The sequence below is a fragment of the Idiotropiscis lumnitzeri genome, chromosome 15 (assembly GCF_059441095.1).
Source record: "Idiotropiscis lumnitzeri isolate Australia: NSW breed Sydney's pygmy pipehorse chromosome 15, RoL_Ilum_1.0, whole genome shotgun sequence".
NCBI classification, from domain to species: Eukaryota; Metazoa; Chordata; class Actinopteri; order Syngnathiformes; family Syngnathidae; genus Idiotropiscis; species Idiotropiscis lumnitzeri.
This window is the reverse complement of record NC_142405.1, coordinates 13,555,730-13,577,275: the sequence shown is the minus strand read 5'-3', so window position 1 is coordinate 13,577,275 and position 21,546 is coordinate 13,555,730. Positions and strand designations below refer to the sequence as shown.

The 21,546-nt window shown below is 37.6% G+C and overlaps 1 protein-coding gene across 1 annotated transcript; it reads left to right on the top strand.

Moving 5' to 3' along the window:
* The first annotated feature begins 3,893 nt into the window (after positions 1-3,893).
* On the top strand, positions 3,894-15,917 carry gps1 (G protein pathway suppressor 1). The gene is made up of 14 exons (XM_088317708.1): positions 3,894-4,078; positions 5,296-5,388; positions 8,300-8,481; positions 8,827-8,991; positions 9,101-9,236; positions 9,367-9,444; positions 9,763-9,823; positions 9,941-10,026; positions 12,537-12,631; positions 12,717-12,822; positions 12,940-13,020; positions 13,259-13,396; positions 13,468-13,602; positions 15,540-15,917. Exons 1-14 carry the CDS (start codon positions 4,046-4,048, stop codon positions 15,612-15,614), a joined length of 1,464 nt encoding a protein of 487 aa, XP_088173834.1. The 5' UTR covers positions 3,894-4,045; the 3' UTR covers positions 15,615-15,917.
* Positions 15,918-21,546: the final 5,629 nt, after the last annotated feature.

Below are 21,546 nucleotides of genomic sequence, written 5' to 3'. Positions count from 1 at the left end.
AAATACAAATAAAATACAATCTTCAACATACAACCGTAATTTTGCTGACTCTGGTTTGGCCTTCTTTTGCACTTGTGTCTAATTTTTTTCAGAAGGTTTATGCTTCAACAATGACTCCATCGTTTGCATATTCAAATGATTGACAGGTGACAGTGAGATGGTATTTGACAAATTGGGTCGAACCGTTCAAATAATGAAATTTAATAACCTACTAAATATAACATTTGTTTTATGAACTTCTATTGTCCTGAAGCAATTATTTAATCCGATAATTATTTTGAAAGGCTTTTCGTGTGTTGCTTTGTATTATTCAAAATCCCGCGTACCGCCTGGAGTGCCTTCAAGTACTCCCAAGGGTACCCCCATTTTAGAACCACTGTTCTATTGTGTCATGCGATATTCTGCTGTGTTGCCTAACCCAATTGAGCATAAAGATTTTTAATATATGCCAAGAAACTGTGCACGCTTGATCATTAACATCACTAACACACACCATATTATTCGTCAGCTTTTTTTTGGGATACAATAAAAACAATACATAAAAAAGTTTTAAATTATAAGTATTCTTCCGTTCATCAAAAAAGCGGATCAAATTATTGTGTTGGTCCATCCCAACGTGTAAAACAAGTGAAACGTTGATAGCTTACTTGCTAATAATAGCTGTAGTAGAGAGGATTGTACACTGTGACGCAAGGGATAGTTTGAAGTGCACTGTCAGCATTCACAGGCTATTGCAGAGAGCCTTAACGGTGTGCAGTCCACACAGATTTATTGTCTATTTATATTTTCATAGTCATAAATGGATTTTTTTTATTCTCTTTTTTCTGTGGCAGCTTTGTACAAATACGCATATACGTAGACTCTTATTATCTTATTGATGTATTCATTGTAAGCTCTATGGGTATTATTTTTTAATTCAATTTTGTATGTTTTTGTTATAAATGTTATTTGTTTCTTACCAGTTTTTTTAATTACCTCAAACTACATTTTCATAATCAGAATGGGAAAATTAATATTTGCTATTATTTTGGTCTATTTATTCATTCTTCTCATTTTGTATTATCTATCTATCTATCTATCTATCTATCTATCTATCTATCTATCTATCTATCTATCTATTATTATTATTAAATTATTTTTCCATTTCACCTTTCTGGTTCATGCTTCAGGGGCGGAGCTAGACTTTTATCCTTGGAGTGGCCAGGGGGTGGCCAAGGCTATCTGAAGGGGTCCACAAAACTCAAACTTGTTAGAAACATGTTATCAACAATCAACATCCATTTTAATAGTGAATAGAATACGCACTCTCACACTTACAGAGTTACTGTATTTGTATTTAGGGCCACCGCATAATGCGCGAAACTTCGGAATTCAACATGAAAGTTGTCCCCTCACCCCCGCTTATAGGGCGATTTGGCATAAGGACTCCTTGTGATGTCAACCGTGCAAGCCTGAATCTCGTTCTGAGGCTCCTCATACAATAAGATGTACTATACCATTTTAAAATCTATAAAAAATATGGGGTTTCCGTCAAAGAAGCAGGGAGCTACAGAAAGCGCCAACATTTTTTGGACAAAATCTTTGACCCAGTCTACATTTAAAAAAAAGAGATTTGCATCTTGTTGTTCTGGCCTCAGACATACCCATTTTATTTGAACGTTCATTTTTTTTTTCTTTCTTGTATCTAGCTATGGATTGCCGCAACATTCTTGAACAAACATTTACATATACGGGTCCACTACTGTTACACGTCTTGATGATGATAGATGTAGATGTAGAGATTGAAGCCTTTCCTCTATGTCAGGGGGTGTCAAATTATTTTTTTTTTCAATTTGTGATGTGATTGGATATCGCAACTGTCTATTATCTGTAAAAGCGCCCTTGAGACACAGAACAGACGCCCGCACAATTGTATCCGAAGGCCTCAGACGAATAGTGCGGGCTACTGGTATTTTGAAATATGCCTGGCAACACAATCTAGCTGAATTCTGATTGGATACAAATGCTCACCTACAAATACAACACTAGGATATAATGGCACCAATGCGAAGAGTGTGATTTTTTTTTTTTTCATTATGTTGGGGCAGCAGAGATGGCCTTGACTTCCCACCACTGATAAACATTAACTAGAGTGAAATGTGCTTACGTGTGATCAATAGACAAAATAATGCAAATGCAATCACATTAGACAACAGTGACACTCCACAAAAAACGGCATTTGGACAAAATGAGTGGTTCTCTCTTCCTCTTGCAGATATTTCAAACCAAAAATGCATCCCAATTATTTTATTTTTCCAGATAAATATTTAGACTCATCTTTAGTTTATCATGTTTTAACAATTTGAAGAAAAGTGACAATGCACCCATTACTCGTGACCCTATTTTTGGGTGGATTGCATCACACCAGGCCGGTTTGAGGTTTTCTCAGAGAAATGTGCTGTAGTTGGTTAAAAATAGGTTTTGTCTATTTTTAGATATGACTTTCAGTGCAATCCCCTCTATCGTCTTGTCTTTGAGATGATGATTTATATGCAATATTTCAATGTTTCTGCAGGCACGTCAGGATAACTTGTCTTTGGCCCCCAAAAATATGTTTGTTGAAAAGTAGATTGCTTCTTTATATCAACTTATCTCATGTGATTTTGAGGTATTTTCGGTCAAGCAAATGAAGTTACATCGAATTTCCACAGACCCAAAGTTTTGATCATTACGAATTTTCCAAGATGGTGTGTTCGTTGAAAAATTTCTGGTAGCAAACACCCCAGGTTTTTAGCATTGAAAATAATTTTGAAAATATCTTGAAAATTAAGGAAGTCATGGGCATTTTGTGCCGCCAACTGATCACTACATAACTGGGCATAATTAATTACAAATTATTAATAATTAATTAACTAATGTATTTAACTATAATTACCCAGCTTGTGAAATCGTACACATTCTTGTGGTCTCTTCATAATATGGTCCACAATTTAGGAAACTGTGAGGCCTTAAGGTCTGAGCTTTTTTCTTTTTCTTAAAAACTGATCATAGATCGTATTAAAAGAAGGATTCATTTTTGCTTGTTTTGTGAAATCAATAAAATGTCACAACATCTGTAATTTTTTTACATACTGACAAAATTTAAACCAGTTTTCTACCCCATTTCAATCTCTTTTAAGACATGGTTATTTTTCCATTATCTTAATATCAATCCATCCATTTTCTAAGCCACTTCTCTTCACAAAGGTCGTGGGAGTGCAGTAGGCAGGGCTACACCCAGGACTGGTTGCCAGCCAATCGCAGGGCACACATAGACGGACAACTACCCACGCAGGTACGGGGAGAACATGCAAACTCCACATAGGAAGGCCAGAGCCGGAAGTGATCCCACGACCTCTGCACTGTGAGGCCATCGTACTAACCAGTCGTCCACCGTTCCACCTGCATGTAAATGATGTTTTAAAAATAAATTTAAAAAGTGTGATTTCAAAGATTACTAATATTACAAAAATATTTGTGTGTTAATTAATCACTCCAGATGACTCAAGCGTAGTTTGCCTATATGTATAGCAAAATACAACACTAATGGCACACTACTGTGGGGAGGATTTAGTTAAACGTGTAATGCGACGTTCCAATTTACTTCCTACATATCATTAAAATGAATTGGTTAATTAAGCTTCAAATGTACAGAGGCATAACTTCCATTACGATCGATATTTTCAATATTTGGTGCGTTCAAAATCTAAAGCCTACTCGAGCAATACCACCACCACCAACAACAACAACAAAATATGAATAGTTAGCCAGACACTCTTGTGCTCTACTCTAGTGCTCCACAATAAAACAAGTGCAGTCTTTGTTGTTTTACATTAAGATGTCAATCGCATTGAACTGACGGGTGCTGTAAAATGGAGTGACCCCACGCCTTCTCGCGATCCGTAGTAAGCCTCATTACAATATTCCATCCGGATCGGAAGAGCAACCCACTTATTAGCACCGCTGCTGCATTGCTCTGCGCACTTGTCATATTATTAATAGAGTCCGAAAAGGCATTCAAGTTAATATGCCTTTGCCTGTGCAGGTTTTTAACTTCCAGGTAAGTGTCTCGCTGTTTTCATGTAAATATATGCAATCGGCTAACTGACGTTATCCCCGAAACGCACCGAGTAACGCATTAGCTAGCAAGCTATGCTAAGTTAAAGAACTTGACCTACAAACTGAAATTCGCAAACATTGTCTAACGATATGTTGTCAACCATTTATTGGAATACAACTGTACGTGTTTGGTTCAAAATAACTGTAAAAGTGCCTGGAGCCCTTTCTACGAAGGGCTACGAGCAAGCAACCTAAATGGCGATTTAAGTGTTCGGTTCGCTTATTTTAATCAAACAAAAATCCACCTGACACACGAAAGCTACTAGTAAATATAAAAAAAATAAGCATACCTTCTTATTTCAAACAAATAGCTTTTATATTACGTTTGAAACAGTTATCTTCAACAAGGCCTCCGATGGCTAACAAACAACATTGACGGGCAACCTAGCATTTTGGTTAAAAAAACAAAAAAAACAAAAAAAAACAACAAACAGTGCTACCAGAATGACTCTTACACCTGTACTGATATTTCAACTTAATGGGTGTTAAGATAACATGTTGCATTGACGGAGCAACAACTTGTTTACATGTGTGCATAGTTGATAACGCTAGCAAGTAATGACAAATTCACTGATGTTGGGAGCAGCTTGACACTCTTGAATTGGAAATGGAATCATTTACAGGATAACATCTTTTCTATTTCACTGCCAAAATATTTGAAACAGTGTGGGGTGTGACCGAACTTTACTACATCACCACCAACCTACTGCTGCAAAGTCATAATTATTTCAATTTCCAAACTTCAGGCATTTTGATACATTTCTTGCTCGCGTACTATTATAGTGCACAATTTGCAGCAAATAATTTTGAAATCCATTGTCACAGTTCCAATGTTTTTTTTTTTAATGGTCACCGGGCAGAGCTTTTCCTAACAAATTCATTGTTGGAAAAAAAGATGTAATCTGGATGATTTGTACAACATTTGTAATGCAATGTCACAAAAGAATAAAGCGTTTTGTAAATATAGGTAGCATGACAGCCTGTGGAGTATATCTATGATTTTCAAAATAATTCTTGCTTTACATGAGTTCAATTGTAACACTTTACTTTTTGCAGGAATGCAATATAGTGTAACATCATGCAATACTAATAGTAGTAATTCATTCAAAATCAGTAATGCAGGTCATTGCTGAAGTGTTCTTGGTGCATTCATTATAGGGGGCAGTGGAACCAATGCAGATTGATGCAGACCCCCAAGAAGACCAACAGAATGCTCCAGACGCCAACTACATTGTGGAGAACCCAACACTGGTACTTTTTGTCAAAAGACTGTATTTTTTTATTGTTGTTCACGATTAGTCTGCATTCACTATAATGGTAGCAGAGGAGGCTGAAAACTCATGTATCACGTAAATTGCATGTAAGGGAGCATTTTGGCAACTTTGGGTGAAATGAGTCCGCAAATTAAGGGTAGAGGATTTTTTGTTCTGCCTCTTGTCCCAAAAACGTCATTCAGACATGTCAAAGAAGCTGCAAACATAATCGACGAACATGCTGTCTCCGCAAAGGCAAACTTCAAAATAAATGCAAATAATACATTGAGCCATTGATGCAAATAGGGCAGGCACAAAAGATTATTTTGGTCGTTGACTTATCGCCAACAGTAGTCACGATTAGTTGACTAATTATCATGGATCATATGTCAATTGGGGCATGGCGCACCAGTAAGCAGTTGCTCTTATATAACCATAATTAGTTTTCTGCTTCAATTTTTTAAAGGTATTTTGAATTTAATAAGACAATACGACATTAAACTTTGATTAAACTTTGCAGCTTGTACCAGCGTTTATAAATGATGGTGAGGTTTAAATTGAAGGCAATAACATTTTTAGTATTGTAATTGTTGCGTGGATTTTAAATGGAACCAAAACTATACACTATGCGGAGTTGCACTAATCCTACAAAACTATCTCTGAATACAAAAAGAAATACAAATTAGGAAAATGCACTGTACTAAAGAAAACTAAAGTAAACCCCTTTATTGGTTTTTAATCTTCTTTTTATTTAAGCTTTATCTAAAACATTTAGCTTTTCTTCACCAGTATGCATAATGTAATAGTAGTAAATTGATTTACACAATTAATGCACAAGGTACAAAGAAAACAAATCCTGAATAGAATATTATTAGGCGGAATATACTTTTTTTTAAAGCATAATAGTGTTGTGCAACAAACTTAATTATGCGTTTTATTTTTATGTGATGCAATGAGGGCTTGTGGCAAAGATGTTCTGTTACTTTGAGTAGGTACTAGGTATTTCCCATTAACGCATCACCCCGTTTGCGAGAGAGAGCGTCTCGCACGCTTTCTCTTTCTCCTTCGATGTCAAACACTGAAAAACACATACTGTTTTGGTGATTAATAAATGTGAGTTCACTGACCAATGCCTCCTTAATTCATAGTAGATGCAACAATATGTCAGCGTACCATAAATCACATCGTGTTAGTAGTGTGAGTGTTACCAAGTTACGTCCAACACACACCATATCAAGTATTTGCTAACTATAGCTAGCTTGCAGATATGATTGAACGTGTCAGAATAAAAAAAAAAAGCCACAAAGTGATGATCGAGCGTCCCCGTCGTGCGGGCATGAAAATGAGTTTTGCATCATAAGTATTTTTGGTTAAAATGTGCTGTAACTGTAGGACCCTGTTCCTAACACCAGGTAGCCATGACACCCCTTACCCACAATGCTTCTCTTTACGTAGCAGATGACCCGGATGGTTGTATTTTATTGAACTATTTAACAATGTACTCACATTATTATTAATCAGTCATCATTCACAAATACATCAAAATCGTCTTCTGTATCAGAAATAAACAGCTGGGCAAGTTCCCCCACAAACACGCCAGGTTCCCTCTCGTCATTGTCAGATTCCCAGTGTGGCTGCTGCGTGCGGCTCCTCATGATGCGAAAGCCCTAACAACAGAGCTAGCAGACACGTTTGCCCATCTAGGGGCATTGGGGGCTGCTTTGCACTGGGGGCGTGCCTTTGCGTTGTCATTCACGCCCATCTCCCCTCTCACGTCCGCCTGCTATCGATAGCCACGCCCGCCTTCTCTCTATGTAAGCAGTGTGCAGGCAGTTAATGTTCGCAGTCAGCCCTTATGGCTGCGAAAATACGGTATATATAAATTAACGACTCGTCAGCAACTTAAATTAATTGTCGCCGATGTTGATATCGGCAACGTCATGATTAATGAACTTATCATGGCAGCCCTAGATGCAAATGGGATAGCCTTTGTTTACTTTGAAGTTGGGTTGCATGGTGGCGTAACAGTTAACGTGACATGTTTTCAATTTTTCGGTTTGCCGTATCACAGTTTTAATTGACATTACATAGTTGCCACCAACACAATGTCATCCCGAAATCATATTCAGTCACTAATTTAGGACATTAAGAAACTGCTAGTTAAGTATGCCATATAGAAATAGAATAGAAATAGAATAGAAATCCCTTTATTGTCATTGTACTCAAGTGTGCAACGAGATTAGAGGGCTCCCCTCTCCAGTGCAATACAACAATAATACAGACAAATATATAAATTAGATAAATAAAGAAGACAGTGCAATGGAATTCAGTGCTGAATAGGGCATATAGAAACACATCACAATGCTGTTTTGCGAGGTTAGGGTGGTCTCGTGTGTGTGTGAGAGTTCAGTATGGAGATGGCTCTCGGTGAGAAACTGTTTCTCAGTCTATTGGTCCTTGATTTGATGCATCTGTAGCGCCTGCCAGAGGGCAACAGGTCGAACAGGTGTGAGTTTGGGTGGGTATTGTCATTGACGATGATATGATATGTCACAAGTCGTTAGTGGCTACCAGCTAGCTGTTAACATTAGAAACAAGTGCCTGGCTGGTGGTTCAACAGCTGTTCCTTAGCTTACTGTTTATATCTAAGCTTTTTTTTTTTTTTTTTTTTTACTTCTTTTTCAATATTGTGAACCGAGATTACTTTGTATTGCAGTCTCCACGTTTAAAGGAAGGGAATATGCCTTGATTTGCAATTTGTGGTCATTTTCATTATATAAGAAAAAGAGACAAGCTAAATAAAACTTTGACTTTGACATTTTCCTGGTTGGGAAACACTGACCGGTGGTGTTAATGGGATAACTCGCTAGTATGTCATTCACGGTCGATCTCTATTGCTTTCTCTTTAGGACTTAGAACAATATGCGACCAGCTACAGTGGACTAATGCGTATCGAGAGACTCCAGTTCATCGCAGAGCATTGCCCACAACTCAGAGTGGAAGCTTTGAAGATGGCGCTTACTTTTGTCCAAAGGACCTTCAATGTTGACACTTATGAAGAGGTCCACCGCAAACTAACTGATGCCACACGGTATTATATTGTTCTTAATAAGATATTTCTATTAGAGGATGTTTTTCCGCTCTAGAATGAATGTTTCTGTTACTTTATTATTGTGTGACTGAGTATTTGTACTGCCCTTCCATGGCAGCATAAAATATCATTGTGTGAATGAAGCTGGATTGTAAATGTGCTTAAAATGTCTAGGTCTCAAGGTGCAGTCTTTGTTGTAATAATGTTCCTGTTATTAATGTCTAGTTCAACTAACAATATGTTTTAATGTATGATGAGCGACTTTCTGCGCAATCATTTGCCTCATTCTAACAAAAAAAAAAAAAGAATAAATAAATAAAAATAGTTTTCTGTTTTTGCCTTTAGGGAAACCCAGGGTGTACCAGAAGTAGCTCCAGAGGGTGGGGTTGTCCCTCCTCCTTTGGATTCAGCTTGGGCAGAGTCCACCAGGAAGAAAGCTCTGCTTAAATTGGAGAAACTGGATACTGATCTAAAGAATTACAAGGGGAACTCAATTAAAGAGAGCATCAGGTACGATGAGTGAACTACACACATTTTATTCTTGAATGTTTGTAGCATTATTGTTTTTAAATTCTTTTAAAGGTGCCGCTAATCCTTACTTTGTGCGCACTCTTCTTAGGAGAGGACATGATGACTTGGGGGATCATTACCTGGACTGTGGTGACCTCAGTAATGCGCTCAAGTGCTACTCTCGCGCTAGGGACTACTGCACCAGTGCTAAACATGTCATTAACATGTGTCTGAATGTAATCAAGGTAGAGCAAATGACACCCCAACAGTCAGCTGTTCGTATTGTTTTCTGTGGCAAGAGTATAATCTACAATCTACTCTAAAAAGATGTCAGAGAATCAGTCACTATATGTGGTTATTTTTTTGTTCACATAGGTTAGTGTTTATCTCCAGAACTGGTCCCATGTACTGAGCTATGTGAACAAGGCAGAATCCACACCTGAAATTGCAGAGGTGAGCATCATTATCCTGGAAGAGAACGTCACTTTCAAATTTTGATTGAAGCTCTTGATACCTGCTCTGATGAGCCCTTCCAAGGATTCTAACAGTGCACGGGTCAACTTAACAAGCATGTGTGAGAATGTCCCAAGCACCTTGGAAATGATCCTTTTGAATTTGAAGCAACACGGGGATACGTGATTGAACTGACTCACCAAGTGGCAAATGATTGGATGATAGTTTTGTCTTTCACTCTGAATATGGGTTATGAATGATAACAAGCGGGTGGGGTGCAACAGAGGACTTCAAATATGTTGTTTTCTCTTCATGCAGCAACGAGGAGAGCGTGACAGCCAAAATCAAGCAGTTCTTACCAAATTGAAGTGTGCTGCAGGTAAGAAAATACTGCAATGTTATGTTATTTGAAATTTCATTAGAATGCCATATCACTATTGGGGGCTGAATTATTTGGTGTCCAAATGCTTATAAGTGTCCTTTCTTTATATTTGAGGCCTGGCGGAATTGGCCTCTCGAAAATACAAACCGGCTGCCAAGTGCTTCCTGCAGGCTTCGTTTGACCACTGTGACTGTCCAGAGGTGAGCCACTGTCCATCTCTGGTTGATCCTGAAAGCCGGCCCTACATGTTTTCCTCTCTTTCCTCAAATTCAGCGTGCAACGATACGGCAAAATCCCATTTAACACGTACCTTAGTTTTCAAATTAGATTCACATTTAGTGAATAAGTCTTTTCTTTTAAGGAAATGCAACTTAAATAGATGTGGTGATGTAAAGATTAATCCAAAATCGATTTAATATTGATACAAACTGCTTAAAATAGTCATCAATATAAAGATATAAATGAGAGCATGAGAGAGACTGTTCCTGTCTTCCCACAAAACTTTTTTGAAGATTCAATTTTTTTTTTCAGGCACATAGCACATTTTCAATGTGTAGATTATATTATGCATACTAGAGAAGCAAAACAAAACATTTTACATTAAAATTAAATAAAAACAAAATTAAAAATCAATTCATGTGTTCATTTTAGTTTTCTTGTTTTGGCTGGCTTGACTTATCTTTCTTTTAGTGCAATATAAAAATTCAATAATAATGGAATGAAATAAATGATCAACGGAGACAGGAAAAAAATCCTGGAGATTGTTTTCATTGAGGTACCAGAATTACTGAAGGACCTGTTGAACCCCTATACAGCTGTAATCGCAATAATGGTGCTGAACCTTTAAATATATATGTGTGTATATATATTTATATATATTTATATATATATATATATATAAATATTTATATATATTTTTATATATATATATATTTATATATATTTATATATATATATTTATATATTTATATATATATATATATATATATATATATATATATATATATATATAAATATATAAATATATATAAATATGTATATATAAATATATATATATAAATATATAAATATATATATATATATATATATATATATATATATAAATAATAAAAAAAAAAAAGTTTAATTACAGTAAGTGAATTTTGGGGGGGGGGAAGCTCACACTGGTCATTATCAGCCCAGTTTTGTTGGTATTGGACCGATGAATGTGATGTCAGTCTTTTTCCCTCCCATTATCAGTCTAATCTGTCTGATAGTTATCGCCCATCCCCAGTTGTAATATTTTATGTTGTGACCCACTGTGGTTTCAAGTCCATTCTCGTTTAAAGACACTTAACTGTGAGTGTACACATTGTGTAGCTGTTTTCTAATTTCACTGTTCATCTAGAGTGGGTAGAAAAAGTCCATATGCCCCTGTTTAAATACCCGGTGTGTGATATGTACAAAAAAATTAAAATGGAAAAAAAAATGAAGTCCAAGAAATCTTTCCAAAAGCCTTTCCGCCATTACTGCGACATACTGTATAACCCGCAAAACTCAATTAAAAAAGATAATACTTTAGAAAGGGGAAGTGAAAATAAATAACGGCGATAATGTTTATGCACAAGTGTAAACACATCTTAAACACGTGTGGACAAAATTATTTTTACTCCTCCGGTTAATGAAAGAAAAACCCTCATTTGATACTGAAAATGTATGAAACCTTCTACCTCTCTGATCTTGTTTCTAACCTACAATGAAATAATATATTCGTCCAAGATGCATGTTCGCAACCGGAGGTGAATGGTCATTGTAGTTGCAGTAAATTTCTGAAAAAAGCAGTGTTAATTGTAATTTTTTGTGTTTATATATTAAAAATGTATTGCTAACAATACCGTTAAAGCAAGCGCAAATATAAGTCTGCACAAAGCAGTAATCAAAGATGGGTTGGTCAAATTGTTGAAAAAGAGAAAATGTTCCATAGCCATTTTGTTGGTTGACTTAGGAATTTAATTCCGAGTGCTACAGGAAACTATGATGGATGACATTTGTGGGCTGCTACTGATACAACAGAATTTTCTCCTTACACAATACCTGTAGTGCTCCAACCATATTATTTTTCTTGCACAAAAAGTAGGGGTATCTCGATACAACATTTTCCACTTCCGATATACAATATCGTCCGATATGATATGAGAAGGAATGACCCATGCTTTCATTTATTTTTTAATATGAATTGTTAGAAGAGACTTGATCAAGTTATACTGTAACCGAATAACAAGTGAACAACGATAGGTATGAGAATATATGACCCATCCATTTCCAAACATGGGGTGCATTTGACTATTAAATGGATACATACATGCAGTTACTGACTGTGTGACCCCCCCCCACATTAAAAATGTCATTCTGAAAAGAGAATCCACATTTTTATTAAATGTACCTGTAATCTGATTACATTTTGTTCTGCAACAGTAATGAAATACAGTTACAGTTTTTGTATGGTATCCTGAATACATAACACCAGTAGATACAAGAACAGGAGCGGACACTCGAATGGACTGCTTGTCTATGAGTGGTAATATCAGACATTTTGGATGTAATCCGATAAAATCCGTTTTGTTTTGTTTTTTGGCTGATATCAGAATGGATATCGGGATACCCCTAACAAAAATGAAAGACCGGGTTTGGGAAGAAACGTTCACTGTGTAACGTACAGATGTCTCTTCAGCTTTTGTCACCCAGTAATGTAGCAGTCTATGGAGGTCTTTGCGCTTTGGCTACGTTTGACAGACAAGAGCTCCAACGCAACGTGATCTCGAGCAGGTATGACATTCTTGATTAAATTGGAAAAAAAAATTCACAACTAGAACATTATGATGTCCTTTTTTGTTTGTTTTTTTGTCCCAAGCTCTTTTAAGTTATTTCTAGAATTAGAACCTCAAATTCGTGACATCATCTTCAAGTTCTATGAATCCAAATATGCATCTTGTCTCAAGTTACTGGATGAAATGAAGGTAAGAGCAGGAAGCACAAGCTGCTCTTGAGGGTAAAGGGAGAAATACACCAGTACATAAAGAATTTTGTACAGTAATGTTGTTTTTGGATGAATAATAATCTTTTGTACCTGCTAGGATAATCTTCTGTTGGACATGTATTTGGCTCCACATGTCCGGACACTCTACAGCCAAATCAGAAACAGAGCTCTTATCCAGGTAACACAAAACACTGTTTTTGAGTGAAATGGACTTATATTGAGGAACTAAAAGGAATATATACGTTTACGAGGCTCATTTCTATGACTCTACGCAAAATTTGTCTATTTGTTGCTAACAAAATCAAGATGAAATTAAATTTTTAAGAGTGGAAGTGAACCACGTGTCAATTCATGCTTATTCATTATATTGTCCATTGCATTTTAGATTTGCATGATACTTGTGCTTGTGTTTTCAGTATTTCAGCCCATACGTGTCAGCAGACATGACAAAGATGGCTCAGGCCTTCAACACTACAGTGGCGGCCCTCGAAGATGAGCTCACCCAGCTTATCCTTGAGGGGCTCATTAATGCACGCATTGACTCCCATAGCAAGGTGCTAATATCTAGATTTTTTTTTTTAAATTAAATGCTTAAAATCTGATCACCTGCACATGTTCGCAATAGATTCTGTATGCGAGGGATGTGGACCAGAGAAGCACAACGTTTGAGAAGTCACTCCATATGGGCAAAGAATTCCAGAGACGAGCCAAAGCCATGATCCTCCGAGCCGCTGTGCTTCGCAATCAGATCCATGTCAAGGTATAAGAGAAACATGATTTTATTTGTGGTGGCATTGTCATTAAGTGAGTTCTCTTTTGTTGATACAAACTTGCATCCTAGAGTCTTGTGGAGTGCCAGCTCCCTCTAGTGGTACAAAGCAGTACTTTGATTTGGTCAAATTCCTTTATGAGCTATGGAGAATAATTTGTTCCTGAGACCAAACTGTCGCCCTCATGAAGAAGTTTTACTAACATGCCTGTAACATTTTGATTTTCTTACAAGAATAATGAAAAGGAAACACTTTTAATATCAGCTTGTTGGTAAAAATGCAATTGAAAAAAATTTAGACTCTAACTTGACTTTCAAAAATAAGAAAAGCAGCTTCCAACTGACCTGATGTACTTAAATCTTGCAAGAGATTGTGCTTGTTGGTGTCACCCAGCGAAATAAATTTAACAACCACATACTCGGATTTGTCCACTGTTATCATGGTGCCAGTGAGAAATACAGCTGTGCAATGAGAGTTTTATATTTTGGGAAGGTGCTTCAAATTATTTTTTCCCTCAGTCACATTTGGGAGCGTATGCACCCCGTCTTTATTTGTCGTTGAGCTTGCCATGTTGTGTTCTGGGCCCAAAAGAAAAAATACAAAGTACTAGAAGTAGGCTATTTACAACTTTTGTTGAATTTTCTAGAGGGATGAATAATCAGTTTTTGGCACTGAAGACACTGGGCCCATTCCTTATGCCCAGTTTTTCTGTTACATGCTACAAACGTGGCATAATAATGTAATGCACTTGTTTTAAAAAAAAAAAAAAAAAAAGTCCAATTACTTAAAGAAACGGGTGCATGTAGAAGAAAACCCCGAGATAGGTGGATTCTTTATCCAAAATTGCCCTACAAAATGTTGGGCCTGGCTGGGCGTTATAAATCGTCATCGATTTTATCATCTTTGCTTTCACAATGTGCAATTTTACATTATCGATTATTTATACTCCTCCAAAATGAAAGACGAACGAGTCCATCGATAGCTGCAAAGTAGGAGAAAGATCAAGTCCTCATTCGGCAAATCAGTGTGTATTTAGATTGCAAAGTACAAAGAAGTGATTAAACCTTCATTCGGCAATTCAGCGGTCAGGATTCAGTCACGTGACTCTGATAGCAGCCGAGCAAACCTGTTTCAAATATGTAGGTGTGTTCTGTCTCTGCTGGTGATTTAATAGCGTGGCGCAAGTCCGCATGCCTAGTCTGGAAATGATTCTGGGTTTACCTGGCTGACATCGGTTGGAATAACATTGTTAAATGTACCAAAATGATCGCCATGAAGAGCAATTCTGTTCCACCACAAAACAGATGGATTACGACGGAAACCTTCAGACTCCACAAGCACGCTAAAGAAAAGATAAACTCACCACCTGGCTTGCCTCCAGATGGAGGCCCCGGTGACACTTGTCCGTGCAAGGGAATACGTAGTCCAATTATGTGCTTTTAACATAAATGATCTGTGAGCCATGCTTTGTCATGGCATAAAGCCCCAGACAACTTGACTCCTAGGATCATTTTAGATTTGACCTACCCCTTTGTAATCCGTCACTTTATCATGGTGGAGGGGTTTGTGTCTCCCAATGATCCAAGGAGCTAAATTAAAAAACCTGATGTGCTAAGGAAAAAAAAAATGTTTAAATCGGCGTCAAAAATACATTTAGGGACACTTAAAACCATTTCTTCTTACTGTTGAGCAGTGTAATTCAGTCTCTTTGTTTGATCTTAAGTCTATCCTATATATTTGTCGAATAAATCTGATCACATGAAATCGCAGTACTGAGGAAAGAAAATTACATTTTTTTTTTCTCAAAATCTTTCCAGCCCTGATATTGTAGAATACTGAAAGAACCAAAAGGTTGAGGTGAAAGTCGTGACCTAACATGGAATCAATGATGTGAATAATCTTTCTCTTGTATCCTCTGCCTCTTCAGTCTCCACCCAGAGAAGGCAGTCAGGGTGAACTGACACCAGCCAACAGTCAAACAAGAATGAGCACCAACATGTGAGTCAGTACACTGACCAGACGGAAGGATCGTCCAGCCGTTCTTCGAAATCACTCACCAGAGTCACCTCAGTCCACCTCCTAGTTTCTTTGTTGAAGACAGAACATGCAACACGCAGTTTAACGGCTTTAAAGTTCTGGAATTGATCACGTCTCACGGAAAAGCCCGAATTGATGTGGAAATGTATTAAAGAAGAAAACGTGTGTGGAAACTGTTACTGGTTGGAGATGCACTTTGCCCCGCTTGCTCTTTATGGAGGACTCATGAACTGAAACAAATGTTTTAAAATAAAATGCCTGACAGAAATTCTTGTTTTTATTTAATGCATCATGATGACAGTTATTTTAGTAGACACTGAAATTTGATGTCTTGAACTTTTACCTTTTGGACATTTTACCCAATTTATGAGCTTTTTAATAGTGAGTGACTTAACTTAATTCAGTTGAATTATTAAAAATTGATCAATCGTTTGCTGATGATGAACTTTAATGTTTTTTTCACAAAAGCAGTCAATTTTGCTGATTAGGTCGAGAAATTAAACTTTTTCCAACTGTTCAAGCAATATATATATATTTTTTTATGCAACCATCAGGTTTATTGCCGCTAAGTATGACATGATTGAAGTAAATTTCAAATTGTTTTCCCGTATGAAATGTAGGAAAGTCGCTGGGTAGCAAGACAATCCCTCCATCTTCAAGCATACCCATACTGCCTCCAAGTCACCAATGTCAAAATTCTGGAGATTTGCTGCCGCCAAAATGTGAGAAATGTAAATTCCTACATCAACTCCGTCCAAAAAATGGCACACACCAACAGTACTCTGGAGAAAAGGGTTTCAAACAAAAAGCTGCTCCCGGGCATTTAAGAGCGTGACCTCATCAAGACAGCCTTCATGCCCCTCTTTGTGAAGCTTGGTGACAGCATTGTGTGAAAAGTTTCAGTGGTGCAACGGATGATCTTTTGCCCGTGATCCAGTCACATCAAGCACCACAGTTCGGATCGGGCACAAACCGCCCGATGGATGGTGGGAAAAACACTGCGTGTTCACATTAAGGCAACATGAGTACGGCACGGGTAACTGGTCACGGTTCTCAATTCTGGGTCATGTTCTCTGGCCGCTGGTCCTGGGTCATATTTCACATGTACCGTGCCCTGGTTAAAAAGCCAATGCAGGTTGTTTCCACCTGGTGTCGAATGGAACTTATCGCTTGTGAGGCGTGTGATAACTACTAAGCAAAAGCCTTTTCAATGGCCTGTAAAACCTTGGACAAATAGCTTGAGGAGTATAGTTTTTGCTCAGTTTCAGAGTTCCGACTTATGTCCCTCTTCTCTGGCTGAGCAGATCATGCACATATATCTTGCTATGTTAGTTGTAATAGTGGGTAAGCGGTTCACTGTTCTGGCTCGTGGGTCACCGGCCCTGGGTCCCGTTTCATGTTTCAGCATTAAATAGGTAAAGGAGTTTGTTTGGTTCCATCTGGTTTCAGAAGAGTGACCTTTTATGTGTGAATCAAACATGATAACCACTACACCATGGAAACAGCTGATGTGTGGACCTCTTCTTTGTCCCGACAAACCGTGCACAAATAGAAACTGTACATGCGGCATGGTGACCGACTGGTTAGCACGATGGCCTCACAATGCAGAGGTCGTGGGATCGATTCTGACTCTGGTCTTCCTGTGTGGACTTTGCATGTTCTCCCCATGCCTATGTGGGCTTTCTCCGGGTATTCCAGTTTGCTCCCAGAATTGGTATCCCTCCCCCAGTCACAGAACGGTTAACCCCAACCGCCATCAAAGGACTTCCTTTACATATCTCTGGTGTCATTTTGAGTAACTATAGCAAATTTGAGTAGGAACCGGTTTTCATTGGTGAAGTTACTAGGGGATACAAAAGTATAAGCCCAACAAATGTTATGGCACTTTCTTTTATATGGTAATGGATTTAAAATAAAAGTGTGCGATACACAACTTCGGAATTTAGGGGAATTTGTCTGTATCTGACTTTGTATAACAATCCTATTAATCCGATAGATCGCGATTAAAAAATGCAATCGTTGCCCATCTCTCTCTCTCTCTCTCTCTTACTTATGGTAGTCCGTCGACAAGACGACGACGCGCCTCATCACGTCTTTGGTGGGCCCTCAGATATATATATATATATGTATATGTGTGTGTGTGTGCGGGGGTGTGTGTGTGTGTAGATTCAGCCTGCTCACCTTTTGTCCCACGTTTCTTAAAAAAATCCACTACTTCACTCACTTGTCATGATCATCTGGAAATAAAATCACTCTCTTCGTGTCCTACTTATTTTTTTGCCATCCATTAAGTCTGTGATTCTTGCTCACCCATCATTTCTTTCATGTCTCTTGCACTCTCTCTCTCTGCCCTCATTCCTCCCATGCTTTTGTCATTCACTTTCTATCTCTTATCATGAGCACAAACACCCCCAGGGGAAGACTTCTTTCTTGCTCACATGTACACGCACGCGCAGTCCACGTGCGTCAAAATTCATTTTGCAGTATTAGCATTTCGTATTAGTATTAATAAAAGTGCAAACATCAATGGCATCTAATTTCCTGTAAAAAAATCAAAACAATGACATGCATTGTACTCAACCAAATTGGCCATTTTGGACGTCACGGTCTATTGTGCAGTAAAAATCCGGGATGGCGTCACGTATACCCATAATATATATATATATATATATATATATATATATTGGGCATACATATATATATATATATATATATATATATATATATATATATATATATATGTATATATATATATTTGGTAAAGTCTCCACATCTTCTTCCTTTCACCTGTGTTGGAACCTTTGAAACAATTGCACATCAGCAACTGTGATTTCAGCTTAAGAAGGTCATCACCTACATCAACCCAATGAGTTGTGACTCCAAAAAAGCCTCACGGTCAGGCCAAATTTTTGGTCAGCTTTCAGAGGCACCAATTTCATTTATTTGGAAGATAAACAAAGTCCCTCTTGACTATAAAAGTTATTGGCCGATCAGTCTGATTGGATTTGACAGTAAAATTCTTGCTAAGAACTTTGCTGAAAGATTATACCAAGTTGGCTATATTGGCACCAGAGATCTTTCAGCCATGCATGTGCACAACCATCAGCAACACAATACCATAGTGTCTTAGTTCCTCAGAGGTGCTTGACTGTCAACATGTAAATGTAAACATGACCTGTGTAATAACTGCATGTCTGATATTTGTACCAAATCAATCACTGTCAAAATATGTAAAGCGTTGAAGACGCTCTGCTGAATTAACTGGAGCCAAAGTTCCCCCAATACAAGTGAATGGAAGAAATGATGGTGACATGGCTAATGAACGCTGTTTTTCTCCATTACAAAAACAAAGAACATGCACATTTAGAGGTGCTGCTGTATCAAAACTTATCTTTCCCCATATATTAGCTGTGTTACAATATGTTTATTACATTTCAATAAATTCCTCTTTAGCTACAGCTCAACATTCATATGGCCTTTAACAGATATGATGGCTTATTCTCAAATGCCCCAAAAGTGTTATGCCTTTATTTTAGAACTGTGGGAATGAATTTGTGTTAAAGGGTACAAAACAGAAACTTGACTTGTCTGTGCTCAGCAATTCTAAAACTTTGATACTTTTACACTCATGTGCACCGGCACGTACTGACACACACTTACCCACGCACACAAACACAAACTGTGCAGTCATGGATCAGCTAACTCATGCACTAGCCCGGCTCCACGGCTCTTGGAATATGAACTGGAGCTGATAAATTTAACAAAAACACTTGCCTGAGGCCACATCACACACACACATTGCGACCATACACTTTGTGTGTGTGTTTCCGCAAGTAGGGGTTTTAAATCTGGGTGTCGCATTCATTCAGTGCTGACAACGTATTCTTACCAAACCAAATCATATCTAAAATGCTGATTTGAAACACATGAACACTATACTGTTGCATAAATTGCGTACCACACAAAATCCAACTGTAAATAGCCTTTTGTGTGTTCCCTTGTGCACTCCCTGACTGTGTTTGTGCTTACGTCTGTGCAATCTTGCACACATTGTGTCATTTGGAAGTGGAGCAAGTTAGTAAAAATGTAGGACTCATTTTCAGCACTGGAGTTTCAGACTGGCCCACTTTAGTTCATGTTTTTAATGAAGGTAAACAGTTTTACACTGACCACATATTGTATTTTTGTTCTTATCAAAAATCAACTTTACACTTGAATGTTAGTACAAAATCTGTGTTTATTGAACAAGTCTGAGAACATAAATAGTTTAAAATTGGCAAAATGACAAAAAGGGACTAATAGGCAATTATAAACAACATAATAATAAGCATAAGACGTTTACACTGAACAAGGCACGATTACCAAATGCTGTTAAAACAGTCAGATTAAGGCAGCCAACATTGCACTTCAGGTTAGTGCTCTTATTTTGGAACCGATTCCCATTACTTCGCATGCACTACTTAGGCAGCTGACGCTAATTTTAAGGCAGCGACTGAATTGGAAGGAGTCTTTCCCATTATGCTTTATTTCCATTACAAATTACACTTTTGACTGTGTGGCACCGCAGCGGTTATGGGTTTGATTCTGGCTCACGCCATCCTGTGTGGACTTTGCATATTCTCCCAGTGCCTGCGTGGGTTACCTCTGGGTACTCCGGTTTCCTCCCACATTCCAAAAACATGCATGGCAGGTTGATTGGACACTCTAAATTGTCCTAAGGTATGAGTGTGAGCGCAGATGATTGTTCGTCTCCGCGTGCGATTGGCTGGCGACCAGTTCAGGGTGTACCCCGCCTACTGACCGAAAATAGCTGGGATAGGCTCCAGCGATCCTTGTGAGGCGAAGTGGTACTGATAATGGATGGATCTCTGGACTTTTAACTGTTATGCCTCTGCAAAGTGTTATGCAAGGGTGTAATAGTGGTTTTCTTTGTAGTTGTATATTACATTTTTCCCCAATTATTGTTACTTAGTGACACTCTTAGTAAGTCAGTGCCATATATAATACTACAACATAATTACACTCCATTGACAAAACATTTGTACGATTATAAGATTAAAGTTTTGTTTTGTGTAGCCCGCAGTCCAGCCCACCGGGAATTCACTAGAGTGTGCATACTACCCAAACTGGGCCTGATGATAAAAATAAATAGTAGTTGAAAAATGTGATTAATCTAATCAGGATTAATCATGGAATTGTTGTGATTAATTAGTTCAAAAAATATCTCTTGACAGCACAAAAAAGCACTACTAACTTGTATGATGGTTTTCATAGAGGGGATGGCCGATATTGCTGATTGTGATGAAAAACCAAGATGTGAAAAATATCTTATTCTCTACTGAGTGGTTTATTTATTTTTCCCTCTCTATTAACTGTAATCTTTGTGTGTCAGCAATTATTAAGTAAGATGTTAGTTTGAAAAGTAGAATTGGTAAACTGCACAGCAATTGTATTTCATCATCAATTTAAATTTGACATAAATTAAAACTCCACCGGTGCAGTGAGATTATTAAATCGTGTCCACACCCATACAGTTTGTCTTCCTCAAATGAAATACTTTGGGGATTTGGGTGGAGGACCAGATGGTATTTGCTTAAAAGAACGACTTTGGACAAAAACACACTGCAAATGAATGAATGTATGTATGTAATAAATGAACAATAATGAATAAATATATAATTACTGAAATCACACATCCCATTTTAAATATTCCAATTAAAAATATTTGAGTCAAATATGTTGAGAGGAAATGTATGTAAACTTGATTAGGGAAAAAAAAAACAATATCACAAATTGCCTTATTAACACTGCCTAACGCCATGACTGAACTCACCCCTGGACTATGCTTCGCCCCAGAACGTCGACTGCGCAAAATCCATTGTCTTGTATAAACGACT